This window comes from Coenobita brevimanus, chromosome 54, assembly GCF_032717465.1.
Source record: "Coenobita brevimanus isolate Jiangsu-jjx chromosome 54, ASM3271746v2, whole genome shotgun sequence".
Lineage (NCBI taxonomy): Eukaryota > Metazoa > Arthropoda > Malacostraca > Decapoda > Coenobitidae > Coenobita > Coenobita brevimanus.
The window spans coordinates 30,297,165-30,310,849 of record NC_137007.1 but is presented as its reverse complement, the minus strand read 5'-3'; the positions used below and the strand labels follow the sequence as shown (position 1 = coordinate 30,310,849).

Here is a 13,685-nt window from a genome sequence, read left to right as displayed (position 1 = left end):
CTTTATAACCCAAGGTATATCTGACATGGACCCAGTGGACTGTAGGCTGAAGCTGACCATCTCCAGTCCACTATCATCCTTCCAGGAGATAGAGGAGGTGAGGGACATTTCTATATCTGCAGCAGCAACACAGTTATATGAGTACCACCAGAGGAAGGCACCATGAGCCTGCATTGCCATGGTAATATAGGAATGGATGTGCTGGGGTCTGTCTAAGAGTTGGATAAACGGCATAGATGGGACTCTATATCAGGGATCAAGGACATCAGCATTACCTTAGTTACCTTTGTTTATAAAGGTCCAACATGGTTTCATGCATCGGCATTACGGCATAGGTCACCCAATGACGGCTCTCCACGTAGCAGCATTTAGTCCATTATCCTTAAGGTCATGTTCTGGGACATCATCTCAGGTCTTTTTTGGCCTGCCTCTTGCAACCCTACCCTCGCCGTTCACTGCTTTTGAGCAGCTGTCTGTTACTGTACCACCTTGTCCTTTTTGTCAGCACCAGCTGATGCTACAGATGATGAGAGTACCTGGATGTTTGCCCCCAGGATATGGTTGATACCCAGCTTATGTGATACATACCATTCTTCATAATAAGGTTTTTGTGATGGAGATTAGCTTCTTGTTGCAGTAATGTCATAGTTTAGCCTCATGATATAACTAATTATTTAAATGCCATTTTAGAGTTATTAAGTAATTTAATGTGTTAAACAGACTCATAAGTGCACTAGTGGATTTTTGCCAGCTTGTACTCTCTATGGTAAAGAGGGCAGGCTTGGCATTCTAGCCCAAATTGATAGGCTTGAAGGTCAAAGGAAATAATATAACCAAACCTGTTAAGCTCACTTTTCGATAATATTGGTACAAACACACACAAAAAGTGAAAACTGAAAGAAATCTACACTGCCTGTTTAACCCGCAACTTACTTTATTTTATTTTATTCCCTATAGGTAGACCCCATAAATCTGGAAAGGGTGGTCACATTAATCACCTCCATGTCACCCTGTCCACTGCCATCAGGCTGCCTTTTCTCCAGTTCAAATCCTCGTATCTCATACGTATAGTCTACAGTCTCATCTTCTGTACCCCCTCCCCCTCTACTTCACTCACCCACACTCCAAATCATTCTCTCGTAATCTCATTCTTCATTCTATCCCCATGACCAAACCGTTTCAAGGCATACAAATGACGTTCCCCCGAGCTAGACCCTGTATTGGCTCATACAGCCCCGCTAGGTTACAGGTGGGAGCTACCCCAATCGCGACCCCCCGGTCCTGAGCCCAAAGCTCTATCTCTGAGCTGCCGTCACCGTGCTCCTTCTCTACCAGTCTTTCCTTGCTCATATCACTGCTCTCAACGATCAGGTATTTATAGTGGAGGGGTTAAGACCACACAAGTCTGCTGTTTTTATTTACTCATGCAATGATCCATTAATGCTGTGAGGTGGAGCAACGGTGAACCAGAAAATAGTAAGAACACCATAGGCAGTTTGGAATCATCGTTGTTGTTACGTCTTAAAAGGTGGACCGCAGCGATGATTCAATAAATCACTGTAATGTTCAGTTCAATTCAGTTGATAGGTGAGGAGTATTGCCTTTGCATCGGCACTCCTCTTGTCAATTCATTTTTCTAGTTAATTATTTTTCTTGTGTTTAGCTTGTGTTTTGCTCGTCTTTTTTTTTCTTTTTTTCTTTTTTTTATTCTTTGCTATTTGTTAAGGTATTCCTCTTTCTTTTCTTAATTTCTCTCTTTTCCTCCATATATGATATAAATAGTCTTTTTGTTTTGTTTTGTATGTAACTTGCATCATTTTATATGGCTACTATAACGCCTTATCAGCAAGAGCTAATAAATTATACCCTTTTTAGTTAATATTAATATTTATTATTTTATAGCATAATTTTGTGGTTACAAATGTTATAAATTAATGCTGAATACTATTGTAATAATTCAGATTTGGTGGTTGACGGGTGGTATTTAGTAAGACCGACCTGTCTGGCACCTCGGCACCATACTCGGCACGAGGGATTAATATTGCGTCAGCTGTTGGTATATAAAACCGCGTCTATTGACATAACCATCCTGGTAGATCCCAATATGGCAAACCAACAGGATGCAGGTACAGAAGGGAAGCCCAAAACTGCAAAACAGTTGGAAAAGGAAGCTAAGAAGGCCGCAAAATTAGCCAAGTTTGCAGAGAAGCAAGCAAAAGTTGCAGAGAAACAAGGTGATGGCCAGCAGAAGAAACCGAAAAAAGTTGAAGAGGTAACACTTTGGAACAAATACTAGAGAGCGCATATTTATTTATGGTGTAATGTCATGAGGAAAGCATTATTGCCCATTTTTGTGATATTCTTTGTAAATAGAACTTTGCTTCATCGTGCTGAATAATGATATTGTTAACGAAGAAACACATCGGAAGATCATGTTTGATCAATATATAGTTCACCAGTAGAGACCTCTATTGTTGGATAGGTTAGGTTTGTGTAATTCTCATTTATACTCCAGATTGGTGTGTTATGGTTTGGGATCATTCCATCGTGAGAAACGTTACATTCAGAGAAAAGTTACTGATCTACTCTCACTTGTATTTTCTTATGTAGCCAATATAAATAAATGCCATTTGCAATGTATACTACCAACACTTCACATTACATTATGCCATAATCAGATTATTCATATGTTTTTATTCTGATTTTATATAGATTTTTTATAGGTGACGTGAGAAACATTACCGCGATGTTACCCCTCCTTATATTTTGCATGAGTATTTTCAATAACTGTGATTTTACTGATTTAGTCAAGAAGTGCTTTATATCAGTAATATATCAGTGTATGAGGATCATAACCATACCCAGCATATTCTGTTTCTCTTAAGAATTTTGCTACTGTTAAGGAAAATGTGACCGTGAGACACGTTACAGGAAAAGTGAGAAACGTTACTTGTGCGAATTTTGTTTTTCATATAATTACAAAATCATCTCTTATGAAGGTTACAGTAATTTCAAGTATCACTAAACAGTGTAAATCATGTATTAATGTGAAACACATGATAAATTAACCAAAACATGATTCTTGTAAAGCAGGGTTGGGGTGATGCAGCGGAAAAGAACAATGTAATTTTGAATATTATGAACATAAATTACCTTATAACATGTAAGGGAGCTGCAAGGCTTGGTGGATGAGTTTGGGAGAGTGTGTAAGAAACAGAATCTAAAGGTGAATGTAGGGAAGAGTAAAGTGATGGTCTTTGAGAGGGGTGAAGTCAGTGAATTGTACATACAGTGAGGTTGGATGGTGAGGAATTGGAAAATGTGAGTACGTTTAAGTACTTGGGTAGTGTGATGAGTAAGGATGGAGGTTTGGAGGGTGAAGTGCTTGAAAGGGTACAGCAGGGAAGAAAGGTTGCTGGTTCTTTGAAAGCAGTGATAAGAAACAGGGAAGTGAGCATGGAAGTGAAAAAGTTACTACATGACAGTATTGTGATACCAACTCTAACGTATGGAAGTGAAGTTTGGACGTTGTTGGAAGGACACAAGTGAAGAGTGAAAGCAGTGGAAATGAGTTATTTAAGAGGAGCCTATGGAGTCACATGGAGAGACAGGCTGACGAATGAGGATATAAAGGAGCTTTGTGGTGTGGATGTGGATGTGATAGGAAGCGTTAGGAGGAATACACTGAGGTGGTTTGGCCATGTGGAGAGGATGGAGGGTGAAAGACTGATGAAGAGAGTGTATGCGAGTGAGGTGGAGGGGGGAAGAGGGAGGGGGAGGCCGAGGATGAGATGGAGGGATGGGGTGGAGAGGTACCGGTATATGAGAGAGGGGGGTGTGAGTTGGGAGCAGGGCAGTGAGATGGCGGGGGACAGGGCAACGTGGAGGCGATTTGTTTGTGGCCACCCCAAACGGGATTGAGGCGTCTGGCAATAGATAGATAGGTAGACATGTAGGTAACCTTACAGCCAGTAACTGATGTGAAAGTTACATGATAAGCTTACCTGTATATCACACCAGTGATATAAACAGCACAAAAATTAAAGATCAACTACTTGCTCATCGAAGATGGAAAATTCATCCTCTTAGACTAATTGATTGAGGAAGGAAAATTCACCCCTTTGAATGTGTGTCATTCTGGACACATAAGAAGTTGGCAATACCTGCACAACCATATCCTCTGAGATCTCGTCTCTGTTCGGGTTGTCAGGAAATTGAAACTGGCTGTCACCCATTCTGTCAGTGCCTTTCTTAAATAATTAACTTTGAACATGCCTGGCTCCGGAACTGCTTCTACCACTGCAACATAATGCTTCGACAACTTGGTGGTGTAATGAACTAGTACATAGTTACCTGGTGATGGTTTTTGTGTTGCCTCATAATCAGTAGTAATCTGTGACTCAGGCTGGGACATGAATGACATTTCTGCAAGAGATGGTGAACTTTCCCTATCACTGCTAGTACTGGAGTCAGATTGTGGGTCATAGCCAGTCTCCTGAAGATAGCACTGCTTAAAAGGTGATTGGTCTGCAGTCAAATGATACAGTGCTACATTATAGTGGCCAAGAGGTTTTACTGACCTGCACCACTGAATGGATTTTGCTGCTTACAGTTTTTCCAGATCTCTACATATTTTGACTTCTCAGTGTTTATATATTCAGTAGACACATACATTAGTCCAGTTTTATCTGTTATTTGTTCAGCCTCCTCATAAGATTCTACAGCAGACCTTACTGTAAAGCGACCTTGCAAAACTCACCTGTAGACATTCCATTTTAGCAAAACCCCAATCCCATCATGAGGGCCCTTGCCATGATAACTTTCTTGAAAGTTCCATTCAGCAGTGCAGTTGTGGAGGTCTTTGTAAAATGTTAGAGCTGCCATAGAATACCTGTTCTTGAAGTGGGGTGCTGCCCCATCAGTCCACAATGATACATGTGTGAAATGAATACCAGCAGAATTCAAATAATCAAAAATAGCACTATTAAACACCAGAACTTCAAGGCGAGAGTGTGAGGCTGTATTTGAAATTACTGCTAATGGCTTTGTAGCAATCTCTCCATCTTTGACATAATGAACAACCGCAGTGTAAATAGTCACAGATTACCCAGTGGTTGGAGTCACTGGAGACTTGATAGTAAAACATGCTCACCAGGTACCAGGCAAAATTAATTTACTGTCTGGAAAGAATAAAAACTTAAAGGTAACATACTAAATTACAAACACAGGGGTTTTATCATTGGACTTCAGTGCAGCTACTTTGATTTTTTGTTTGAAGGTGTGCGTGAGAAACGTTACATCATTTTTGGGTAACGTTTCTCACAGTGGGCATGTAACGTGTGTGACGGACTGTATGGCTTACCGGGGTTTGTTTCGAAGTATCCCAACGTTACATTATTAAGGCCTTGGGATGCCCATTTATAATATAAAGTTATGTTGGTATTCTCTAGTTTGTTAGCTGTGTATGGGAAAAATGGGGAAAAAACGTGAAACACTTTACTCCTGAAATACTTCCATTTAAAGGTCATGCTACATACTGACCACAACATATATGTAAACAACTGTAGTGTTAGTCAAAACTCAGATAGATGCATTTTCAATAAAACACAATGTCAGCATTCCAAACAATAACATACTCTGGTCAGTGATGCAATGAAAATTGCTAAATTCAGCATTAATTTTTCATTGGTGACATAGTATGACAATTTTTTATGCAGCTCCCTTAGTTGACAGTTTAGGCTCAATTTCTCTTCAGATTCTTGAAATTCAATGATTAAGCTTTAAAATGATGTATAATTTATATACTTTTAAGCAATTCTGATTTTGACACAAAAGGTTGACATCGTCATGGAATGACCCTTTGGACCAAAGAATGTCAGGGTTAGAATCAAAGCTTGTGGGTCAGTTTGGCATTTTGGATAACCATGGATTTCAGTTATGACTGTTTCTGGTGTTTTGTGTTATGAATTGATTGAATTTATCTTTCAGACCTATTGCAAATTAACTTTTTCTGAGTTCCCTACCCCTGCCTTCCCCAACAAAAACTGAGGACCAGTTGGAATCGGGTTTTGGGTGGGGGAGCACGGCATAAAAGGTTATCAAAAGAGTTGAAGGTAGAAAGAGGCTGACTCACACACACACACACACACACACACACACACACACACAAAAGCTTTGTTATCCCAACTGGGTGGGTTGTTCCCCCCAGCCCCCTGACAATATTAACCACTGCATTGTGTTCACACCTAATCATCAAAATACATAAAATGTGCTTGTTTAAAGGCTGTCCAGCATGCACAGTCCCATAAATGTTTGTCTTTTCTGTAAGTACACAGTACATTAGTTAACAGTTAAGGCAGTCGACTGCTCATATCAACACTGTGATCTCTTAATAAGTACAGGTACAGGTATACTGTTTAGCTGTACTGTCTTCTTGGTCAGGATTCTTTCAAAACACCCAGTAACTGTAAGAACAGCCTCCATATCTGCCAGCCATTTTTGAACTGATTTTACATTCAAAGTTGAGGATGCAAAGCTGCTTACATAAGTGTCATGTGACCTATAACAAGCATCCTCATTGTCTTCCCTTTCTCTTTCTGGTTGGTCAATGCATCTGCCTCACGTGCCTGCCATCACCACTCCATTTGTCCTCCCTCTACAGTCAAGGTCGTATTAAAGGGTTACCTACAACGATTAATTTTCATTCACAAGATCCACTTATATAGGAAAAAAGTTAGTAGAAGCTTATCTAACTTTCAAAAGGAAATTCCCAAATTCCATGGTTCTCTGAAATGGCAAATTATCCAGCCTGTGAAGGGTAACCAAAGCGTATCAAGGTTAGGATCAGTACATGTTAAGGATTTGACCAAAGAATTTGACCTAAGGGATAAGGGGCTGAATTGGGAGGCTGCCAGAGATTGAGCAACATGGAGAACTGTCATTAAGTGACCAAGGCTGACACATGCAAGCATGTTAGAGCCTTTACAAACATTATTAATATTAATAATAATGTCATCACCATTAGAAAAAGGTAACAACGTATGAAGTACCCACACCAGCGGGAGAAAAGAAGGACATTAATGTGGAGCTGCCTGCACAGTACAGCCCCAAGTATGTTGAAGCAGCCTGGTATGACTGGTGGAAGAAGGAGGGATTCTTTAAACCCGAATATGGGGTAAGTACTGTGCTGTACTTTGTTTGGGGTCTTGGCTCCATGTACTTATTGGCATTTAAACAGAATCTTAGCAATAGTGTATCTAGGGAACTGTCATGAACCATATCCTCATTCTTGTTGTTGTTGTGGTCCTAGGTTCATCTGAAGTTGAACCTAATGGACTGGAGAGTGGAGTTGCCTTTCTCTTGCAGGCTGTTCACCTCCTTTCAGGAGATGGGAATGAGTTAATGAATGTTTCTATGGTATAACCAGGCAAATTAGCTGCCAAGTTATAATGGCACCACTACAGAAGGTATCCCTCTTGAACACCAATCTTATCCCCCACCTACTTTTGTACAATCATTGGTATGCAGCCAGATATACTGTAATTCATGCTTAGATTCCAAATACAGTTTTTGTAGTATAAAATAAGATGTACTGTATTAAAATAAAATTGCACAATATTATTTATAAATTAATTTTTGTGTGGTTGATTTACAGAGAAATCTGGATGAAGACAACCCAAAGGGAAAGTTCATCATGGTTATTCCCCCACCAAATGTCACTGGTAGTTTACATTTAGGACATGCACTTACCAATTCAGTTGAAGATGCCATCTGTCGCTGGTAAGCATGAGATAAATGCACAAATACCATATATAACTATGTAATACTGAGGTGTAGTACAAGGCCAGCAGTTCTGTCACACAATTAAATTATTGGAAAGAACATCATCATGCCAGAGAAATAATAAATTTGTGTATGTGATGTACTATTGTCTGGTAATTTTAACTCTGATAGTGTTGTAACATGACTTGGAAATCATAATAGCATGGTATCTTTTTTAAGAGATCCCACAGTGATGGACAAAATGTGTATTCCAAACAATATGAATAGGCATGATACCATGTGGCAGCACAGACACATCCTTACATTTTTCTTGTATGTAAAGTGAGTGAGGTGGAGACTGATATTGGACACAAACTTAGTACAGTAACCAGCCACAGTCATCACTTTTAGGCAGGAACCTTACTGGCAGGTAAATAGACTCAAAGTCCATATTGAGGCTTTCACAGTGTTACAGATCTTGTTAAACCTTTGGGATATCTCTTTTCCCAACAGTTTCAAGTAACTGATGAAAAAGAAAGTACCTTAATTAACAGAGTTTAGCTTCCTTTCCATAAAAAGCATCAGCTGTACCAGGGCTGACCTCAGTATGGGGTTTGCATAAGATGAAGCACGGTGTTATTTGATTAGATTTGATCTAGAAACTCTTATTCTTAGTTCACTCCTTGTTTTGATTACTTTTTTCCTCTCCTAACCCTTCAGGAACCGAATGACAGGCAAGACAACACTTTGGGTGCCAGGTTGTGACCACGCTGGCATTGCAACGCAGGTAGTTGTTGAGAAGAAACTACAGCGGGAGGAGGGCAAGTCTCGGCATGATTACGGGCGGGAGGAGTTTGTCAAGCGTGTTTGGCGGTGGAAGAATGAGTGAGTATCAGTTTATAGCCAGAAGTTTTAATTGTGGAGGGGATGGTCACAGTTTAGTGTTCTGAAGACCCAGTTGTATATGCAGGAAGTTTAGTTAAGGTAACAAGAGAAGCATCAAGCAGTATTTTATTTGTTAATCTGCATAATTGAGTACTGTGTAACAGTACAGTATAGTATCTGTTTATTGTCAAATGGCTGTGCCCTAGAGTTCATCACTATAGGTTTTTTAACCAAACCTTTATGAATTATTTGATTAGGAAGGGTGATCGAATCTACCATCAGCTGGAGAAAATGGGATCATCCTTAGACTGGGATCGAACTACCTTTACAATGGATCCAGGACCACAGGAGGCTGTTAAGGAAGCCTTTGTGCGTATGCATGAGGATGGAACAATCTATAGATCCAACAGGCTGGTCAACTGGTCCTGTACTCTGAAGTCAGCCATATTGGATATTGAGGTTGGCTCACCAAGCTGTATACTGTACTGTATAGCCTATTTAACAGATTGCTGACGTACTTCCATTTCATCCCCTGACCCACATTTTTGTTATAGTCTGTTCTTTTCTTCGTACATTATGTACGTACCTGTTGTAAATAGTCTGTATCCCTTCTTTTTACCTCCTTTCTGTCTTCTGACTCCTTTCTGTATTCATCATTGGTTTCCTTCATACATAATTATTCCACTCCAACGACTGCTGTCCTTTGACCTCCACTACGCTTTCTACTTTCATATCCCACAGTGGTGTTCCTTTCTTGTTAATCTTCTTTACTGCACTGCATGGTTTCAGTTTTCTGTTTGAAAGTATAATTTAGATATTTATTGATGTTATCGTGAGCTTTTCTTTTGCTCTTTTTGCCCATCTTGACTTTCTGTTGTAGTGAGAATCGTTTAGTGTCTGCTCTGTGTGACCATACTTTATAATACATTTCTAATGGACATACTGTACCTTGTTTTCTGAAGTCTTTGAGGTACTTGAAGTGCAGATTTACCGAGTCATTAAACAGCATTAATGTAATTGATATATTTTACTAGTGGTAGCAATGTGTGATAAATAATCCACAGATTTCATAATTCTTAAATCTGTCTTTTTAGGTTGAAAAGAAGGAGCTGGCAGGAAGAACAGAGTTATCTGTGCCTGGATATAAGGATAAAGTTGAATTTGGAGTACTGGTGTCATTTGCTTACCAGGTTGAGGATTCCACGGAACGAATCGTGGTTGCCACCACACGTATTGAGACCATGCTTGGTGACACAGCTGTGGCTGTGCATCCCAGTGATGAGAGGTCAGGAAATTAGGTATTCTGTTCTCATTTTCTAAACTATATATCACACTATTTTAAGATGTACATTTTAATTAACTACTTAACCACGGGGCGTCACTTTTGTGACGCTTGGGAGCAAGGGATCATACCACAGGGCGTCACTTTTGTGATTCTGTGTTATTTTGAATTCGTCCGGGCTTTCAAGTGGTGGCTTGTATCATCTATCAGTACTGCCAATGTCCAACACCAGTCAGCACTCCTAATCTCATCTGTACTCCCATCCATTGTTGACAATTTAGCCATTTCTCCCCGTTCGTGACTCCCCTCCCTACTTCCCCTCCATTACCCTCTCCTCTTGCCTGCCCGGCCGTGCTACGCTAAGTAAATCTTCCCTGAATTTTCCACTGATTTCATCCATTGAAATAAGCCCTATGCCCTATTCTTATTCCAAATAATATATACAAGAAAGAAATAAGGTAAGTGATAGTGCCATACACATGGAATTGGCTAATTATCACCTGACAGCACCTCACGTACACTACTTGCTAGTTTTCGCTGTTTATTTCCCCTTGAAATATGCCGTATTATCTGTTCTTGTAATAAAAATATATATAAGAAAGGAAGGGAGAAGCCTAAGTGATATTTACATTCACCTGGAACTACCTAATTTATTATGTATTGTCTAGATTTCCTGCCAATCATTTCATAGTGTATATATTAGCAGCTTTCACCCCGCTGACATTGGCAGCATTGCACTTCCCCTAGGCAGGCAGGCCACCACACTGTATTCAGTTTACTATCGTCTTTCAAGGTGAAAGCACGTCGGATTCGCGCCTGCCCAATTACACTGCTTTTTAGCCCCATGCAAAGGGCCCTGTGACCTCTACCCCCAACTAAACCTCGTGTGGAAAGAGGTAAAGGGGTAAGTGACTGTGGAACGTGAACTGGCTAATTTGTCAATGAAAATGATAGACAGTGACTACGATCTATCTGGTGAGTAAAACAGTGCGAGTGGAAATGTAAATAATGTGTAAACAGCAAGTGAAAGCAGTGAATGTAAATATAAGTGAACAGTGGAAAATAGTTTTATAAGTTACTGCAAGTGACTGCATAATACAGTGTAAATAAAATAGAAATGTAAATAATGTAAATAAAATAGAATGTAAATAGAAATGTAAATGAGTAGTAATATAAGAATACGAGTATATATACCGTACTAGGAGTAATGAAAGTGAAAGTTTCATTCTAGCATGTGTGAATACTATGAGTTATGAAAGTGAAAATGAGAGTGACAGATTCACTCTCAATGCTAGCATACAGGACGAGAAAGTGAATGCTACGTATTTTACTGGAAGAGAAATTGAATGCCTACAGTGACAATAAACTACTATTACTGAAGGAAACTTATGGATAAAGACTGTAGATATGTATAAGTGTTATATAGTAATAGAAATATAAACTGTGAGTTTATATTAATAAATGACAGAACACCAGCGGCGAACGATGTCAAGTGGGAAGGTCATACGCGCTCGTAATTTTCATTGCTTTCAGTGTTTTTTGTTTGGAGTATGGATCCCAAACTATTTGAGAATCATAGAATAGTGTTTCTAGTGATAATATCAGGCTGTGGTAATCATATTACGGGTTGTCGGGAAGTGTAAAGTGGAGACTTCGTTACCCAACTTCAGAGGTCTCCACAAGTCCTACGGTACTAGACGAAGGCTCAACAAACATCCCAGGAGAAAGCTGAAGGTATGTGCCATATGCATATTTAATTATAATATTCTAGGACTAATAACTGATTTTTGGCAAATATTTTTAGAGAGTCTGTCGGAGCGCGAATATGCCTGCGAGACACGCAAGTCAGGCAAAAACAACCCCGCGATTTAGGGGATAAGAAGACCTCCAGCCATACAGATTTATTATGCTAACCCTCTGTTAAACCCTGGCTACATTCATATGTACTTAACTGTAGGGAAAGTAAGTTTTTCCCATATTACCATTGCCTTTCAAAAGTATTTCTAAAACTTGCTCATTCAGACTTCTGCCATTATATTAAACTGGACTTTATGGGCAGAGGTGAATTGTCATTGTCCAGCACTGTCAGCAGATGCTCTGTTAATTAGTTTTCCAGTTGACATCCAGGTAATTGTTGTTCATTCACAGGTACAAGCACCTGGTAGGGAAGGTGTTGATTCATCCATTCACTGGGCGCAAGCTGCCCATCTTACAGGACGACTTTGTAGAGATGGAGTTTGGCACAGGTGCAGTAAAGATCACACCTGCTCATGACCCCAATGATTATGAAGTTGGTAAACGGCACAACCTCCCCTTCCTCACTATCTTTTCTGATGATGGCTACATTCTTGATGGATATGGACCATTTACAGTGAGTAATAAATTACAGTACCCGGTATACAAAAGGTTATTCCTAGCCATAAGATCAGTTAATACCATTTTGTTATTTGTTGACTTTTTTTTTTTTTTTTTTTTAAAGTAATGTGTCTCTTATGTTTGTGATTATCTTTCCATCTGTATCTTCTTGTTTCTGGTATCAGGTTTCCTTTCTGGGCATATAACAGCTACTGTTGTCGATAGCCACTGCCGCTCTAAAGGTAGCAGCAATGGTGTTTCTCATGGCTGTGTCCTTATGCCAAACATCGGTTTCCTCCCATTTCTTATGAAAATAGTTTCATCGATTTGCAGGGCATGAAGCGATTTGAGGCAAGGAAAGCCGTATTGGATGCCTTGAAGGAGAAGGGACTATATGTGGAGACCAAAGATAACCCCATGGTAGTCCCTGTTTGTTCTCGTTCCAAGGACATCATTGAACCTATGATCAAACCACAGTGGTATGTATTGATAATTTAGATGAACTGTTGTAGATGTAGGTGTTATAATAAGTATGTCTTGGCTCCATGCAACAGTATTCCTGATAGGTAGATATTTTTGGTGAAATTGGTTTGGAGAGTGTAATCTCAGTAATAGACAGTGTAATGTAGTTGTTAAGTGATTTACCCAGATTGTAGGTCAGAAAAAAAAAAAAAAATGTTCATGCTTGCATTTTGGTAATGGAAATAAGATACTATAAAACAGAATGCAGAACAGATGTTAATGCCCTTATCTGTAGCAGTTTTCTGATATTTTTAGGTATGTGAAATGTTCAGAAATGGCCAAGAAGGCTATTGAAGCAGTTAAGTCGGGTGAACTAGAAATTATCCCAAAGATGCATGAGAAGACATGGTACCACTGGATGGAAGAAATGCGTGACTGGTGCATCTCCCGGCAGCTGTGGTGGGGTCATCAGATACCTGCTTATTATGCCACCATTGTAGATGCACCAGCTGCACCACAGGAGGCAAGTTTACTTCAGATTTAGTAAGAATAGATTTCATTTTACTGATTGATCAATGGCCATTCAGACAGATAATTACTAAGGGTGTAATATTTAATGAGGGGAAGTTCTGTGAGCCCTACCTCTTCTGGATGCAAGTGTTCGGAGTGTTGTTATTACCCTCATTGAATTGTTGACTCCTGTGGCCAATTTTAATTATTTTGCATTTCAAAGCTTGAATTATAATATAGCTTAGTTACTGAAGCATAATGAGAAAGTAAAAAGTTTATTGCATTAGTTAGTTCTGAGAGATATATATATATTTTTTTTACATGCATTGCAAAATACAAGATACATGAGACCAGTGCAAACTTGTGTAGTTCTTCATGTAGTTTCTGGAGAAAACCTTGAAATAAATCTTCACTACAGTCAAACCATAAT

General features: G+C 39.4%; 1 protein-coding gene across 1 annotated transcript in view; it reads left to right on the top strand.

Moving 5' to 3' along the window:
• Positions 1 to 2,045: 2,045 nt before the first annotated feature.
• ValRS (Valyl-tRNA synthetase) overlaps positions 2,046 to 13,685 on the top strand; it is a 31,373-nt gene continuing 19,733 nt past the window's right edge. Inside the window, exons 1-9 of the mRNA XM_080273393.1 lie at positions 2,046 to 2,272; positions 7,025 to 7,174; positions 7,655 to 7,779; positions 8,482 to 8,646; positions 8,904 to 9,105; positions 9,741 to 9,931; positions 12,077 to 12,299; positions 12,617 to 12,762; positions 13,061 to 13,268. Of these exons, the coding sequence (XP_080129519.1) occupies positions 2,105 to 2,272; positions 7,025 to 7,174; positions 7,655 to 7,779; positions 8,482 to 8,646; positions 8,904 to 9,105; positions 9,741 to 9,931; positions 12,077 to 12,299; positions 12,617 to 12,762; positions 13,061 to 13,268 (1,578 nt within the window). The 5' untranslated portion in view covers positions 2,046 to 2,104. The remainder of the gene's footprint in view (positions 2,273 to 7,024; positions 7,175 to 7,654; positions 7,780 to 8,481; positions 8,647 to 8,903; positions 9,106 to 9,740; positions 9,932 to 12,076; positions 12,300 to 12,616; positions 12,763 to 13,060; positions 13,269 to 13,685) is intronic.